This window comes from Maylandia zebra, linkage group LG23 (assembly GCF_041146795.1).
Source record: "Maylandia zebra isolate NMK-2024a linkage group LG23, Mzebra_GT3a, whole genome shotgun sequence".
Classification (NCBI taxonomy): Eukaryota; Metazoa; Chordata; class Actinopteri; order Cichliformes; family Cichlidae; genus Maylandia; species Maylandia zebra.
In genome coordinates, this window is record NC_135188.1 from 10,804,952 (window position 1) to 10,823,107 (window position 18,156).

General features: G+C 45.4%; 1 protein-coding gene across 10 annotated transcripts in view; it reads right to left on the reverse strand.

Annotated features, from left to right (window-relative positions):
- Positions 1–393: 393 nt before the first annotated feature.
- nfia (nuclear factor I/A) overlaps positions 394–18,156 on the reverse strand; it is a 154,630-nt gene continuing 136,867 nt past the window's right edge. For all 10 annotated transcript variants that reach the window (XM_076880608.1, XM_004557006.3, XM_004557003.3 and 7 more), the window contains 2 exons: positions 17,644–17,732; positions 394–10,418 (listed from right to left, as the gene is read on the reverse strand). In XM_076880608.1, coding sequence (XP_076736723.1) covers positions 10,404–10,418; positions 17,644–17,732 — 104 coding nt within the window. In that variant the 3' untranslated portion in view covers positions 394–10,403. The remainder of the gene's footprint in view (positions 10,419–17,643; positions 17,733–18,156) is intronic.

Consider the following 18,156-nt stretch of genomic DNA (forward strand, 5'->3'; position numbering starts at 1 on the left):
GAGACCCGAATCCTAACCCAAGAACAAAATAAAAAACATTCTGAAAATTCTTGATGGGAGTTAAATTCTTTATTTCATGTCCTCTGACTGACAAGAAAACAGAAAGAATCATGGTGATATGGTCAGGGTTGGGATCATCACGGTCAATGACTCAGACTTCACAGAGTTAATGGTGTGAGCAGATTCAAACAAAACAGACTTCCAGAAGTGAAAAGCAGACTAAAATGACTGACTTGTGAAACAGAAATAAAGTTTCAGATACTGCGGCTGAGGTCACTGTCAGAGGTCAAACCTGGAGGTTTGGTTCAGCTAGCACATAAATATTGTGCAGCAGTTGTTGTCCTGGGAAGGAAAGAAAGCAGTACAGAGAGAAAAAGAAACCGAGGAGGTCGATAGAGCTTTAGCGTCTTTATTTTTTGTCGTTGTTGCATAGGAAATGCACATTTTGCTTCCAGTAAATTGAGTCTTTGTTGGACATGGAGTCACTAATGGGGCTGGGAGGGATGGACCTAAAGTTCACCATTTCAACAGAAACGAGAGAAACCGAAGGACAGACGGAGAAGTCAGTGCAAACTTCAGAACACAGAGGATGGACAGCTAATGGAGACTACACAAACTAAGGTTTGGCCACACCGGGTGGTGGACCGGCGCGGCAGCAGCAGAAAACGCCGCCCTGTTCCATAAAAGAGTTGTAGAGGCACAAGGTTTCAGTCAGTTCTGGGTGAGAATGAAGGTGGAGTTGATGGCTGAATGGTTAAACACAGGGTGGCGGTGTGGGTGAAGATGGTGTCTGGTTTCCATGGTGATTTGGGCAGTGAGAGTGGGATGATGGGATACGGTTATGTGACTCAGACTGCCCCGGGTTGCGGCCCGCCTGCCCAGCAACGCTCAGGGTAAAGATAAAGCTCTCCTTCCTCGAGATTGTCGTGGGTTAGTGACTGTTAGCTTCACCTCCAGCGGACAGGACAAAAGGCAACGACAGAAGCTTCTGAAAGCTGATTGAGCAGATCAATACGTTTGATGACGGCCTCAAACATCAAAATGAGTGAACTAAAAAAAATAATCAAAAAATGAATCCCTGGCTTTATTTGAACAAAAATGTAAATACAGGGCAAAAACTCCTAACGCTGGATTCTATTCTATTTTATTCCACTCTATCCAGCATGGAGTTAATCTCAATCTCAGCAGATCAGCTGATTTCAGAGCCTGTCCACATCAGCTGATTCTCATCTACACATTTAACTGGGAACAGGTTTTATTGTTTAAGCTGATTCTGCCTCTACAAGCCACATTGCAACCAACCCCACCTGATAATGCCCGTCTTTCTGACTTACAGTTTAGAATTTTTCACTGCTTTATATTTCTTTCTTTCTTTTTGTTTCAGTTTCAAATTTGTTTTTATTGTTTAAACATGTTTTTAGTTTTTAAATATTTATGTGTTTTTAATTAATACATAAAAATAATACAATCAGTTTAACCGCCTCAGGTTATTACATTGGTATTACATGCGATCATGACACCTCTCAAGCCTCATGGGATGTTTTGCTTGTTAAACTGAAAAATCTTCACTTCGTGCACGTTGATCAGGAGACATTGGAGCACTCTGATGAAAACTCACGTTGGTGTAAGTTTGTGTCGATTTGTAGTTCTGTTTGAGTCGGTGAGATTAAATATTTATTTGATTTTGGTGAATTTTGTCTTCATATTTTATGCCCAAAAAAAATCCAAAAAAATATTCAATAAACTCATCATCATCAGCCGCAGCAGCAGCTTGTCTCTCTGCTGAGGTCATGACCCGTAACCTGATCATGAGCAGTTTCATGCAGTGACCACTTTCTTTTCCCCGTCTACATCCACCAACCGTATTGACCTGCACCGGGAACCATGCATCACCGCGTGACGAAGTTCGTGGTCCTGACAGGACGTTAATGTTGTTTGCTGTTGTGAGTCTTTCTGTGCATCACATTCCTCAGGACAGAAGTACTGAGAGCACAGCGACTGCTCTGGAAGTTGTCTTCATCGTCTCTCCTCTTCTGCTGTGCAGAATAATATCACTGTTCCCTTTGGGACAGAAATTCAAACCACAACCAGCAGCTGAACTCTGGAGGCTCATCAGCCAACGGCTGATGATGTCATGGGCCCAGAATGTATTGCACATGCAATGTAATAGCAAGTTTGCAGTTATTTCATTTGTTACTACATGTTTAAATGGATAAGATATTTAGAGCAGATTATTTATTTTGTTTTTATTTTTACAGGAAATGCTGCTTTGATTGTGACTTTAATCTTTAGACTGTACTGTCTGCAGTTCTCAGACAGTCGGGTTGGCTCATTATTATTATCCTTCATTAATGACATGAAAACATTTTAGATCATCCGTCACAGGAAAAGGAAACGGTGAAGAACACAAACAGAGCAGTATGTCGAGGCTGTTTGAGGGTTAAGCTGTGCAGAGCTGTGCACTGAGGAGCTCTCAGAAAGAAAGACGTGAATAAAGAGTTTAAAACAGGAGAGCATGTTTTAGAAAACCGGCTGCAGTGAAGCAGGCGGGAGGCGAATCGAGCGGCGGCGTCCTCTAACAAAAGCGTGTGGTCATCAAGAAAGTTTCCTGCCTGAAAGAGACGCACGAGTCGAAGGAGCTGTTCGGTTTCAAAGAGCCGAGCGGCATCGACAGACGCAGGAGCCACTGGAGGTGAGCTAGACGAGCCGATCGACCCCAGCTGGCCTGGGAGAGGAGGAGGAGAAGGTGGGAGAGGAGGAGGGGGGTCTCCCAGGTGCAGCTACCACCTCCTCCGTCTAAACCCTTCTCATCCTGGAGGAGCAGCAGCTCGTTTGAAGCCCCACTGAGGGAGACGCAGCAGAGGCAGGAGGAGGAAGGAGGGGGTTCGGTCCTGGAGAATGCTGAGCGCTGCAGAAAAAGGCCGAGGCCATCGATTCGGTCTCCTGCAGGAAACTGCCTGAGGAGGAGGAGGGGGATTCACCCAGAGCCACATACAGATTTCTGCTGGTCAATGGATGCACAGGGGGAGGGGAGGAGGTGGGGAGGCCAGGCCAGCCGGGCATTTGCTGATGTAAAAAGTTCACTGGAGATTGTCGGATTGAAACCCGGCGGGGCTGAGGCCGCCGGCGCCGGCCTGGGGCAGTCATCATGGTGGCACGCCCATTAGAAAGAGGTGGATGAGAGAGGATGAGGAGGATGAAGGAGAGTAGGTGAGTCAGTTTGAGGCGTACAGGGAGAGGTCAGAAACAGAAGTTGTCTTTTTTTTCTCATTTGTCGTCTTCGTCACAGCTTACTAGGCGATTATGGAAGAGCATGCAGTTATATCTCATGGTTATTGTACATCAGCTATAATCAGAGGGGCCTGACAGACAGCAAAGGCTACTGGTGTTCAGAAATGTCAACAGTTACAAACAATTATTGGATCAGTATTCAGAAGAGCATTATAATACAGGAGTTCACAGGCACTACATTTGATCTTTTTTGATATATCGTGTAATATGCTGGTTGGTTTCTCTTTTCTTTTCACATGTTTAACTCGCTGGGATCTGGAAATGGAAGGACCGACCGTAGAAGAAGAAGAAGAAGAAGGCAGAGGCTGAAGATTTTAGATCAAACCAGTCCACGTGGGCGAGCAGGCGGGCGCACGCACATGGGCTGCCGTGCCACACCGTGCCACGTGCACGTGTGGGTGTCTGTTTTTAGTCAGTGCATAGTTCTCATGCAGATTAGACTGCTATGCTGTGATACGCTGTCAGGAAGCATGATGGCGAGTTCAAATTGTCCCATTCTGCAGCTTAGCTCAGCTTCACTGGCTCCATTTAACACTTAGCACCTTGTAATGTTTGCAGGATAAATAAATATCTTTGCAAAGGAACAGTGACACCGTGATTCATTACAGCCGAGCGCCGGAGAGCAGCTCCAGTGCTACCTGCCTCGCGTCCAACGACTTTCCTTCATTTCTCTAAACTGAAGCCATTTGTACTGATTTCCTGGCTGGCGCTCCGGCACAGCGACGTGCTGAAAGATGTCTTCCTCCTGCTCCGTGGGAAACGTTTGGACTCGGTTTAGAGCGAAGCGTGGGGGCGGATCCCACCAGAGTGCTCTGCCTTCACCCTTGGGTGGACAAAAAACACCTGGCTCTACCGACTCCCCTTCGGATTGTTTCCGACCCGCAGACTCGCACGGCGCCCGGTCTGATGTGTTTCTCGGGTGGCGGGGGTGGGTGTGTGAGGTGGGAGGGGTTAATCGCTGCCCAGGAGAATTTGGACAAACGTGAAGACAACAAAGGCATTAGCGTAAAAAGCGCGGCCTTCATTCAACCCTGTTTCCTGATGGAGCGGCACGGTTCCTCCAACCCGAGGATCTACGGTTAGCAGCGAGGAGGAGGAGACACGGGCGGCGGCTCTCCTCTGGAGTTTTTCAGTCTGTGACTCCAGCTCTCTGTCTGGTAGCTTTGGATGATTGTGTGGGGGTGAGTGGAGTGGAGGAGGCTGCAGGCGGGTGAGGTGTTTCGAACAAACGCCCCTGCTGGTGGTTCAGCCGGTTGGACACAGCGTGGGGGTGGGGTTTATGTGTCTTTTAATGTAAAGGAGGTGTGGTGGGTGAGAGAGCCGGGTCTCTCCAACGAGTTCCAGCGTGACCACTGCTGCTCCGCTGATTGAGTCTGTCCTGAACTCAAAACACACCGACGCTGAGCACACGAGCTGCGGGCCGGACGTGCAGTCACCGCAGCAGCACCATGCGGGTTTTGGCTCGCTATGCGTTTTCTGTGACGTTGCGCAGCTCAGACTCGTAGATGAAACGACAGTCACAAACGAGCGGTAAAACCACTCGGGGCAGCTGTCGGCGTCCTCTCCGAAGACAAAACTGTAAAGGTGACGGAACTACCTGATTGGTCGAGTCAGTTGGTTTACATTAGAGTGAGAAAAAATTTGATACAGGTGGACTCGTGTAAAAATCCTAAACTTCTAAACTTTAACCGTTTCTGCCGATCACGTTCCTTCAATCACCCGACTGAACTTTAGACGTGTCGTGTTAGCAGCAGGATAACGACACATTGACTGACTGACGTTAACGTGCGATTTTTTTCCTGCTTCCTGTCACAGATGGCGGCGCTGCCAGCAAGGGGCTGGCAATGACAATACCGTTGCTGCCACCGTGGCCATCGTGACGCTTTGACCCTTGTAAGCAATCAGAGGCCACAGCGCCAGCTGCAGCTTCACTGGCGTTCTCGCCTCTCAATGTTTACTCTAAACATCGCGAGCGGGACCTCAGAGCACGCTGGAAGCCGGCCTTCGCCGCTCGCCGGCTGATACCTGCTGACTGTATGTGAGGAGCAGCAGCAGATGTGTGGATGGACGGAGATCAAAGCGGACCTCCAGGCTCGAGGAGGGCTGGGTGAGGAGGAGGTGGTGATCTTGTGGGCCAGTGAAGAAAGAAACAGATGGAAAAGAAAAAGAATCATGTTGCATAATCAAGCTGTTTATTTTCCCGCATGGAATGGTGAACACAAAAAAAGATGCCGAGATGCATTTATAGTAGGGGCATCCTTTGGCTGGCTATGTCATTGTCTCCTGCCTAAAACGAAAATGTTAAAAATGCATAAAAAACTCGCTTTTCTTACCAATTTTCCTCAGAATTACTGGATTTAGCTTCATCAACACTGATGCAACAAAGAACCTTCAAAAACATACAGCATACTGTAACATCCATTTACAAAGGTCTGATCACCACAGCGCCCAAACGTGTAAGTGCAGGAATATGCTAAACCATCAACAGAGGAAATGTCCTTAAATACACAAAAAAAAGGAAAACAAATAAAGGAAAAACTAAGAAATCAAATCAGGAAACAGGAAAGTTTTCAACTCAAGTCCAGTTCCCAGAAAACAAACCAACCAGTTCTAGTAATGTGGCCTCGATACAAACGATCAGAAAATTCACAACACTACTTTTTCCTCATTTAATCAATGTTACAAAAGTCCTGCATTAGAAAATAGGGCAGCTTTAAAATCAGTGTAATTAATAAAACTATACAACATACAAACAAGTCTTGCAGTCAGCTGCTGCTCTGCCCACCGCCCGTCTCTTCGCCGCTGAACTAAATGACACAACACGAGAACAAAACACGCTGCCCAAACTATTGCTTTATATCATCTTCTGTCTTTAAAAACGGTGCAATTGGGTTGTTATCTTACATGCAGCCGTACGTCGCTGATTAGATGCTAGGCTGCTTTTTTAGTTTTTCTGACACTTTCAAAAAAATGTCCGTGCAATATTTTATTCCCTTCACTCGCTTTAAGCCCTGGAAGCTGTTTTTATTTTTTTTATTTTTTAAATTTCATACTTTTCACTATTTATTTCATATTTAGTGCAGATAATTAATGCCCAACTCATGGCTAAAGGGTAGGCAAGAACAGAGACAGAACAAACACGAGGAAGAAACACGGCACCCGCAAGAGAAACCACTCGACCGTCACAGCCGCGGGCGCCGTCACAGCAGGCGGGCAGTGGCGTCGGAAACGTTTCCGAACGATGGACGAGAAGTTGGACTTGTCGGAGGCAACTAAAGGAATCAAATAAAAAGGATTTGGGAAAGAGAGACCCGGATGTCAGACTGTGGTTGTCTGGAAGGAAGGAAGGAAGAAACGGAGTAAATCACCCTGAGCGGCGCCGCGGGGCTTCACCATTTTCAGGGACTGACCATGGAGCATGACAGAAGTCACATGCACGCTAACTTTGGTTGAAAGAAAAAAACAAACACAAAACAGACGAAACAGAAGACTACGTAAGTCTGAGTGCAAGCAGGTATTGCATATTTTATGTCCTTGTTATTCAAATGTGGGAACAAAAGTAGACGAACTGACGGACTGAAAATGGAAACAGGAAGACGTGAAAGAAACGTTTTTTTGCTGTTCAGAGATCGCAGCAACAGACGCAAGTCATCGCAGGAGAGCAGTCTGCCCCTTCAACACGAGCGTGAAGGTCAGTGCAATGAGCACACCTGCAGTGACAGCCTACTCACACCAGGCGTAGCAGACTCTCAGAGAATCATGTGACCATCTAAACACCTGTAACAAGCTGGTCTGGAATGCATTGGACCAAAAGTGTCCTAACCAGGCTTTAAAATAGGGCCGGTTTCCTGCAGGTTTTAGATGTCTCCTTGATCCAACACAGCTGATTTAAATGGCTAAATTACCACCAGAGGCCTGGTAATGAACTTATCATTTGATTCAGGTGTGGTGACCCAGAGTGATATTTAAAACCTGTCGGTGTGTTAATTCGTTCACATTTTGTTTTGCTCATGGCGAACAAATATGCTGCTCTGTTAACATTTATCATTAAAGCTGCTCGACTTTTTCTGCAGGTTATCTGGGGCCGGGCCCAGACTTCCCTTGCCTCTGCCACCTCCAAGGACAGCGGCGGTGCTGGTTCCCAGGACAGCCGAGATATGTAATCTCTGAGGTGAGCTGCCTCCTTTTGATGTGGAGGAGCAGGAGGAGTGAACTCCTCATCCTACTTCTAAAGGATACACTTCCTCCATTCTAGAAACAGGGAGTCTCAGGTTGTCACCTTGGAGGAGGTCCTGAGAGAAATACCAGGACTCCACATTAACTTTTAGGATGGAGGAAGCCTCTCAGTGAGGTGAGGAACCTTAAGAAGAAGTCCAGCTGCCTTCAGGTGAAGTGCGTAAGACCACCAAGACCTGGATGACGTTTTGCTCATTAGGTGATGTGGTCGGCTCACTTACTGAAAAGTCTGCCATCATGAAACTGTTGGCTGAACACTTTCAGCTGTAAAACTAAGACCAAACTGCTAAACCCTGAACTTTGACCTCTGCACTTCCTGAAACCTACTTTTAGCTGCAGAACTGTTGGCTCAAACCGTGCTGCTCACTTCCTTTTGTTCAAACCAGACATCATCACGTCACATGACCTCGCACTGGGTGCTCATTCCACCAAACTTCAGCGTGCTTTTAGCTGTTAGCACATGGAGCTGATAGTAGCTGGTGTAGATTTCATCTGCTCGGGTCTGCAGGTGTTGGAGGGCGGGGCAGAACGCCACGCAGGCCCGAGAGCTCGTAATACAAAGGGTTCCTCCTCAGCTTCAATGCCTTCTACGACATCTCGGGTATGGAGGAAAAGTAGGAAAACTAAAGGAAAGAAACAACCAATCATGACTCTCCACGCCAGATCTCATGAAACCTCTCAGGACTGAATTGAAGCTCAAGGCACATCGATGAGGAACACGTGTTTCCGTGCAATCTGAGATCAAACGGAAGAATGAACGTCTCGAAACCGAAGCAGAACTGATCTGTTGTGGCAGGAAAAGGAAGGAAGGAGAAATAAAAAGGATGGAGAGATGACGAGAAGCGAAGAGAGCTGGTTGTTTGTGAAGGACAGCAAGAGGAAACTAATAGACGGCTGCTGGCAAGTGCCGGATGTTGGGTTTACAATATAGTGTCTTTTCTCACTAACTACATCATCTATGGAAAAATCTGTCACTAACACTAGAACATGCATTTTTTGTTCTTTTTTTTTTTTTAAATAACTTTTTCACTTAAATTCACTTTTGTTCAACGCTGGATGGTCGTAAGTGTGTGTGTGTGTGTGTGTGTATATATTTATATATATAGTATAGGAAAGGAAAAACAAAACTCAAGATCGATAAAATGCTGAGTTGCACGTGAAGCGCTGTCGGCCGTCTGTTTGTGGACGAAAGCTTCCAGAGAGTTACCCTCTGCTCTACCTCTTCATAGCTAAACCAAAACCCCTGATTACAAACTCACAGCCTATTGGCCAACTGCGGGAATAAGTGCTTTTGGCTGGGCACGACCTCTAGGAGACCCAGCCAATCACAGGGCCGGCCCTTACTGGGCGGCACCCGTTAAAAGATTAAACCACGCGATTATTTTCAGCTTAAACTCACATGGTACTTTTTCTCCAGATTTCATTAAATTCGGATCGAAAGTAAAACGATGTGCTCATTAAAATAAGTTAACCGCTTGGCGTATTTTTCCCTCCTCAAACAAAATGAAGCGCAGACTTCAGCTGCTTTAAAAGACTGATTGTTTAAAATGATATTTGTTAAAGGGATTCTCATTCTACCATCTAACAGCTTCACACGATGAACAAACGACAAAGAAGAAACGATAAAAGTGAATACAGCTCGCCTTATTTCTCACCCGGCTGTGGTTTCGACTTCAGCGCTGTGTGGTTGTCTTTTTTACCCCGCTATTTTAGAGTCCCAGAGGTGTGAGCGGACTAGGAAGAAAAATATATATTTATATATACTTTTCATCAACTGTTTTCAACGAGCTATCTTACAAAGATATTTAACTATCCAACAACTAGCCAACAAAATTGCACTTTCCTCATGATCAATATTTCACTGGTAAAGTTTGAGTTGCTCTTCTCTCTCCTATCTGCCTGCCTCGATTCGGACACCAGAGTTTTCGGCCCACTCTTAGCATGCTGTAGCTTCACCCCCATGGGTGGATGGTGGAGGACGAGGAGGCTGAAATGGTGGCGAAAAGAGAAAAATCAATGAGCCGTGAAGCCAAAAAGCATCCAAGAGGAACAAACTCGGATCCACCAGCATCTGGTCGCAACACTTCACATAAAGAAAACCTTAAACCCTAAAACCCCACGATTATACCCACCCTCCACCCAGTCGCCCGTCACAGCCCCCCCCCCCTCCACATGAAGTTCTTGTTATTTCTGTGAAACAGGTGGGGGCGTCTGTTTGCGCCCGTCACACCTCCACATCCATCCAGGTCCATGTCCTTTCAAAGAGCCTTCCAACTTCCCCCTCCCTGACCTGCCAGCAACCGAGGGGCGTGAAGTCCATCCCAGGAAGTCCGTGAAGGCTCAGGTGGTGGCGATGTTGGTGGCCCCTCGTACCAACTGTGCCACATCCCAACTTCACGAACCCCCAAACCATCGGACTCCAGACGGGGGGGCAGGTGATGAGTGTGGGGAGGGTTTCGTATGACTGTAAGTCCACGGATGCACCCGCTGCAAAGGATGATGGGAGAGCATATGTGTCGTCAGAAGCTCTGTGACTCAGTCTTTCCCAAAGGCTCAGGTCGCCCACGTACTTATCAACCTGGTTGGATTTGGGGGGGGGGGGTGGGTCTGGCACTGTATATGGACACTGAGGTGTGAACCATACGTTTGCACGGATGTCTGTGATATACAGTTTGCAGGGGGTCACGGTGCGTTTGATCCGCTGTAGCCATGCTGATGCTGCTGAGCCTGTGTGTGGTGCTGGTGGAGGCGGAACAGGAAAGGAATAGGGATAGGTTAGACTGGGCTTTCTGTCACAGCTGGCATCAAAGGTGAAAGGTCGGAGAGGAGACTGCAGCGATCTGTCGTACAGGTGGGCGGAGGGGCCTCTGGAGTCCTTATCCCAGGTACCACTGTGGAGAGATAAAAATAGATGTTAACATCTGGACTGCTTTAGCAACCACTTACCGGACGATCCCAACTGCAGGTACTTGTCGTCCAAATTTACCCAGAACCAATCAGCGGGGTTACACATATATCACTAAGGTTTCAAAGATTAGTCTAAGGCTGTATGAAATCTTCCCACCGTGCAGCCTCCAGGACGGCTTGTTGTGTGGTTTGTTATTGGCCACAAACCAATGACACTGTGACTGAAGTTTATGGACTTTTCTATGCAGATGATACATTCAACTCCTGTTGCTATAGAAACAATTCTCCAAACTGTGGTTAAAAACTGAATATGGAAAAACTTACTTAAGGATTCATGATGTTACAGTATAAATCTTAAGGTGGATTAGCTTGTAGCGCCAAACTAAATATGTGTGTTCTCCTGAATTCAGGATAACTCAAGTATGTCTTTGAGGAAACATGAATTATTTCTTTAGATTGAAATAAGTGAGACTGTTATTCAATATATCCTGTTACAACACAAGACCAGAAAAGGTGTGTCCATGAATGATCTTCACTCTGACACTGACAGTAGGCCAAACAAACCCACATTCAACCTCCAGACAGTTGGGACCCAGATGGATTAAAATTAAAGCATTAACTGCCTGTTTTTGTAGGACAGGTGACAAAAATATATGCTGATGGTGTCTGGTGGGCTGCCCCCAACAAAGGGCAAATATGAAGTTTTCCATACTTCCTCTCAGTTATATGGGTGCAAAGTAGGGCTGCCACAAACGATTATTTTGATAGTCGACTAGTCGCCGATTATTTTTGTGATTAGTCGGCTAATCAGATCATGCATCCATTGGACGTAAAACATACAGCTTATTGCATCAGCATGCGTCTGCTCTTATATAGCTATCATTAGCTTACAGTTTGAAGTGTTTAAGTTATGTGCTAACTAAAAATAAAGACAAGATGATAGTTTATTAAACTTTTAATGAAATTTGCAGATTATCTCGGTGGAGTATAATAAACTCAGCCGTCTGCTCCTTGCTATCTAAAATATAACAGGACACTGGAGTAAATTCTCGACCATCTCACACTTCTGTTTAATCAGTTTTCTGTTTGACGTTTATTCAGCTGTGCGAAAATTAGAACTTTAATCTCAGCAAAACCAATTTACTCAGGAACAAATAAAATACTGAAAAAAGTCAAACTATAATTAATTTTAATTATTATTATTTTTAAGTTATCTAAGTGACTTATATATCATGTTTAACCTGAGTAGCGAAAGACTGCGGGGGGTTTGAAAACAATGTGCCGGGAGTCCGGTTTTCTCACTGGCTCTAGTGAGCCTTGAACCCCCCGGCTAGCTATTGAGCTGGTGGGTAACAGACGTCTCAAAAAACATCGGAGCACTTTTACAAATATGTGACGTCTTGATAAACCGAGCAGATATTTGAAGTTTACACACCTACATTCTCACCTGAAAATATCTTAAAAGTTTATTTTGTGACCCAGAAAGAGTAATACGAGTAATATTAATACTAAGTAGTTGCCGCCATTGTTGGAAACTAGAATTGGCTGGGCCGCGCTATGAATTCTGGGATAGGTTGGGCCACGAAGGACACACCCAACCCACCCTTCAAATCTGGGGAAAAGGAGGACGCATTTGTCGGCCGCATTTGGAGAAGTCTTCGAATTTGGACAGCCTTCGTTGCGTCGCTGTAACATAATCGGATCCGAAGGATGCAGCCCCTAAATTTGGACACAGCTACGATACCGGAGACTGCTTCTTCTTCTTCGGGGTTTAGCGGCAGCTGTAGATGCATTGCTGCCATCTTCTGTTTCAGTCTGTTATTAAACTCTTAAATCCTACCACTTATTCCTGCGTCTTTCAGGATCTTACAAAGCTTCAAACGACACGTTGAATATTAAATTTGTCGTTGACAATTTTGATAGCCGACGTGATCGTGATTAGTCGACTAATCGTGGCAGCCCTAGTGCAAAGGTGTAAAAAATTTAGTTTTAGAAGTTTATGAGGTCAGTGTATGTACAGTGATCACTGTGAGCTAAAAGCTTAGGCTACAGAGTGCTCTAAACACCCAGTCACGTCTTGATGGATGCTCAATCTCCCGGGTAAGGAAATCTCAGAAACTTGGAAACGCTTTGTCCAGATGAACAGAGTCAACTTTCTGAGACCAATTTATCCATTTTTTTCTTCTATTGGGTCTGTGTGACATAGAGATATGATATGATTAAATAGTCTCCAACAGAGATCACCATATAAGCATGTTCAACCCTTCCATTTACGAGTAGCAGCAAATCAGAAGAAAGTCTTTCCCAGGGGCAGGAGCTAAAACAGCATGTTCATAAACTGAGGTGGTGCACTAAAGCATAATGTAAAGAGATAGAAGAAGATAATTTTGAACCCTGTATCATGCCGAGCTACTCTGCTGCTGTCCAATAATACAGATACACTGTGGGAATTAAAAGACTTTGCCTCCTTTAAGTACACCTCAAACAGTCCCTCCAGGCTGGATTTCTGTTATTTGCTATTTGATGCTATCCTCAGGATATTCTCTTTCCAGCACGATAATCCTGTGGTTGTAATGAACACTGCTGCCTCTAGGGGATGCCAGTGGGGCTTGATTTAGTCGAACCCACAACAAGCTGATGTCAGACTGTCAGGTTCTCGGACTACAAACACAGGACGCTGCTTCTCCTCTCTGGGTATGAGTTTATGACACAGGAGCACAAAACTCTGTGTGTGTGTGTGTGTGTGTGTGTAATCCATCTCTGATAGGCTCGTATCGATCGCCAAAGGTGCATCGTTCATGAATCTCTCCCTCCTCTTCCTCACTGGCCCGTCCAGTTCAAGTTCATCTCTGCGTTACATCATGTCTGGTTGCTAAGGACAACCAGACGGCCCGGGACGTGACTACCATCGCCAAGGCAACCGCATCACCCCCCCACATCCCCGTCCCACTACCCCGCCTCTTTTATCCTCTCCCACCGTTTCTTTCTTTATGTTCATCCTCTCTCGATCACTTTCTCCTCCCCGTCCCACTCGGCACTTCTTCACACACACACACACACACACACACACACACACACACACACACACACACACACACACACACACACACACACACACACACTTAAAGAATGTACATTTTTTAGAAAATGTGCTTCTGGATTTTGAATTTAAAGTGAAAGTTAAATGAAACACGCGGGATCAGGCATTCCTTTTTTTCTTTGTGTGCGTGTGTTGCAGGGTTTCTCTGCACTCAGACCTCAGTTGCTCCTGACTCGTTGTAATTCTATTGCTGTGTGTGTGTGTGTGTGTGTGTGTGTGTGTGTGTGTGTGTGTGTGTCTGCAGTAGTGATAGAGGAGAAGACTGGAAGGTTAGTTTTTAATCAATACAACTTGCTGACGCTGGGACTTTTCTACCTCGCTCTCTCTCTTCCTGTTTCTATCGGTGTCTCTCGGCCTCTCGCTTGCTCGCTGCACTGCAGCTCCTCCCTCTGTCCTGAGAAGACTCAGAAGATGAAACTCTCACAGGCCAGACAGAGTGTGTTTGTGTGTGTGTGTGTGTGTGTGTGTGTGTGTGTGGAGTAATGTTACCACACAGTGGGTTGATGCTGACAGCTGTGATTCAGACTGTAGAAACTCATCACAGCGAAAGACGGAAGGCGATTTTAAAGGAGCAATCTGATGTTGTTTTTCCATTTTTTTCATATTCTCAGCAATCTCAATGTGTTGTCCACCTTGGTACATCCCACTCTGTCTGTGGCTCTTAGCTTCAAGGAAGTAATTCATTGTGCGGCACAACAACCATCCTGAACATCCAGGGAAGTCTGTAAGACGCTCTAAAAGCTGTTCAAGACAATGTCTAAAACCAATCCAAAGTAACAAGTAAAACCAGTCTAAATCACCGTTCAGCACCAGTCTAAAAGTGGTGAAAAACCAGAGATATCGATAACATATTGATTAAGTATGATGGCTTATCGATCACTCAGAGAGAGAAGATTTCAGTGACAGTCACTCTGTGTCATCTGCCCGTCATTTGCTGCAGAGGAAGGTGTGCCTCAACCAAAGCTAATGCAACAGATCTCTTAGATTTCCCGATATAGAGGTATATAAAACCAGTTATCAACCAGAGCTGTGGAGCAAACAAGTATTAGCTTTGAAAAACTGTGTGAGGTACACGAGGAACTCAAGGGCAGTTTCAAAACAAATTTCCCACGTGTAGGACTAATAAAGGTTATCTTATCTTAAAAGCAAAAGGTGATGAAGACTATTTTCTTCTTTTCTTCCAACAGCGACCTTTCACCGTACGAATGTCCATGTGGAGAAAAAGCCCTGATATCATGACAGTTTAACAAAAAGTCACTTGTGTCTTTGAGAGTCTAAAAAGTTCAAAAGAATCTCATTTCTGAAAAACTGGTACTAAAACATTTACACACACACCGTGATACCACAGCCAGCCATAACCTGATCAATACAAGTGTGTGTGTGTTTGTGTGGTAGAGTTTCATTGGAGGCAGTGAGGGTGCTTTCCCCTTTGTGTGTGTAGTCATCCACCGTCTCCGTGTCCGATTTGCAAGGTGAATCTAAAACACACACACTCGTATTGAACACACACACGTATGCAGTGCAAACACCACACCCACATCATGACTCACTAAGTGAGTGTGTGAGTCTTGGAGAAGTGCTGACTCAGGACAAGACAGAAACAGTAGCAATGATAGATGGAGAGAGATGGATGATAGACAAATATTCATTGAATAAAAAAGACAAGTTCAGAAGCCTGATGTGTGACTCCAGATGTCCGAGTCCTGGTGTCCTGATGTCTAAGTCCTGGTGTCAGAATCTTGGTATCTGAGTCCTGGTATCGGAGTCCTGTGGTCCAATTCCTGGTGTCCTGATGTCCAAGTCCTAGTGTCCTTATGTCCGAGTCCTGGTGTCCTATGTCCGAATCCTGATATCTGAGTCTTGGTGTCCAAACCCTGATGTTTGAGTCCTGGAGTCCTGTTGTGTGATTCCTGGTAATTGAGTCCATGTGCCTGAGTCCTGATGTCTGAATTACAGACATGATCAAAGTAGCTAAAATTACAGACTGTGAAATGTACTTGTGTCCCTTATGGCACAAATAAAAGCAGGATTTTCATGTAGGTCTTTGAGTTTTGCAGCTCGCTGTCATTTGCACAGCATCAGGTTTTTGTGAAAGCCTCTGACGTCTTAAAGATACAAGCTGTCCTTCAGAGCGGGCTCATAAAAGACGTTAAAGAGGACCTGCTTTGCTCATTTACAGCTCCATAATATTTTTCTTGGATCTTTCCAGAGTAGCTTTGCATGATTCACAGCTCAAAATATCTTCCCCATCTTCTTCTGGCTTCAGCCTCTCAAGTTAGCTTTCATCTGATTGGCACCTGCCAAAGTGGGTGGGTGGGGCTTCTCTATGCAACATCATCCTGATGCTACAGTAGAAAAAGCTGTGATAACCTGAGTATGTAGATGTGGCTGAGCTCTGGGCTCGCAGAGATTGCTGTACACTGAGCTCAGTATCAGAAACTCTGATCGTGTTTGATGTGAACATTGACGACTGGAACAGCAGATATCTGACAGGAAATAAAAGAAAAGCAGAAAACGAGCACTTCAGAGTGCGTTTGTGGTTTCTGGGCTGGTTCTGGAGCTCCTGGGAGAGAACATGCTGTGGTTCTTCTGTACTTTTGTGTTTTGTCTCGCCTCCCAGTGATGCTGACAGCATGGCTCAGCACTGACTTTCTGACCCAGTGTCCCACCGCAAGTCCGTGTTCTCCCTGATGTTGTGTGTGTGTATGTGTGTGTTAGTTTCGGCGTCTTCCCTCCATCCTTGTCACCATGGGCAACCACCACTCTGACCTGTGTGGGCATGACGCCCACTCTCACACAAAGACAACGCCAGCTGCCCCCCCTGCCCCCAACCCACACACATATAAAAATGTAAACACACTCACACGTGTTTACATTCATGTGTGAGGACCTAATCCAGCCCAAGTGTGATGTTAAAGATGTTAAATCCTTCCTCATCATGTCCACCTCCACCCTAAAATATCACCACTTTCCTCCAAAACACCATCACATAACCCCCCCAAAAATAATAAATCTCTTATTTAAAAAACATACATGCTGGCTTTAAAAACATGTCTTCTTCTCTACTGTGTTTAAACTCTCCAAACAACGTCCACATTTCCTAAAAAAGCTGTGAGTCGTTTTCCAAACCTGCTGAATCTGAAGCAGAAATAAAACTAAAAAAAGACCAAATTTTCTTTATTTTCCAACAAAACACAAAAATTCTCCTGGATATTTTTGTATTTTTCTGATGACTGACGGTTAAATTCATTCCCAGAAAGGAAACCTTTGGAGGAGAAGCTGCTCATCACTCGAGGAGCGCGACATCGTCCCCGAGAGACGGAGAAAGAATAAATAACACAAGTCTGTTTCTGGCAGCGGTGACAAACACCTGGCTCATGTCTTCACGAGAGAGAGTGTGTGTGTGCGCGCGCTGGTGTGTGACAGAGTCGATAAATCGACACCCTTGTTCACTGCGGGCCACCACACACACACACACACACACACACACACACACACACACACCAAAGCGATCAAGCATGTCTGGATTGTCAACAGAGGACTCCCACCTCACTGTTTGTGTGTGCGTGCAGGATGAGTTAAGTCAAGGCTGCCCAATCGTTACTCTCCTCATAAATCAGCTGGCAAACAGACCCTGACCCCCCCCAAACACACACACACACACACACACACACACACACACACACACACACACACACACACGCGCCTGCACACACACACACACAGTATCCAATGAGGATGCTGTGTTCACTAACCACCCGCCCTGCAGTAAATGATTCAGGCCTGAAGTGAAGCGCTGCTTCTTTCCCTGTTAATGTCTTTGTTTATAAATCCCAAAATCCTGTTCTCCGATTGGCTGATGGGTGTCTGACCTCTTTTTGCTTCCTCTAGTTTCACACTGACCAGCACAGGTACACCATGTGTGCGCAGCACGCTCTCTCTCATGCTGAAAATGAGGCCAGAAGATGCAGTTCCTCTGACATCCAGCAGAGGCTCCAGCAGTGAATTAGTCCCCATAGACTCCCATGTTAAAACTTTACAGCAGAAATAAACATGTTTATATGTTTGTAAACATGTTTGCAGCTGACAGACCTGTGTTTGTTGGTTACCTGTGGTTGCTGAGGGATGTTAAAGCCGGGGTCCCGAGGTCCGACGCTGACGAACCGCTGAGCTGGAGACGTGGTGGGGGTGGAGTAGGCTGCACAACAAACACACAGGCCCGTTATTAACACGTGATGACCTGACAGAGCTCTGATACACTGTAAATTCAATCTCCTTATCTCCTTAAATTCAGACCCAAATCAAGTTAGATTCAGAGGAACCTGATTTGAAAGTTTATATTTTCTACGCCGTTGTTAATAAAGTTTTGAAAGACTTGACAGAGTTATTTAGAAGAAGTAGGTCAGACAGATGACAAACACATCAAGCAAAAACATCAGTAATAAATACAAAGAAATTTCAGTGTCTCCATGTGTCGTTGATGAGTATTAGGAGGATTAAATATTTTGGCAGTGACTGCATCTGTTTTCGCCAAAAGACAGGAAGCGTCACTGAACCCTGCAGTCAGAAATAATCCAATCACAAATCACTTCTCACAGATTACACGAGAACTAAATATCAGA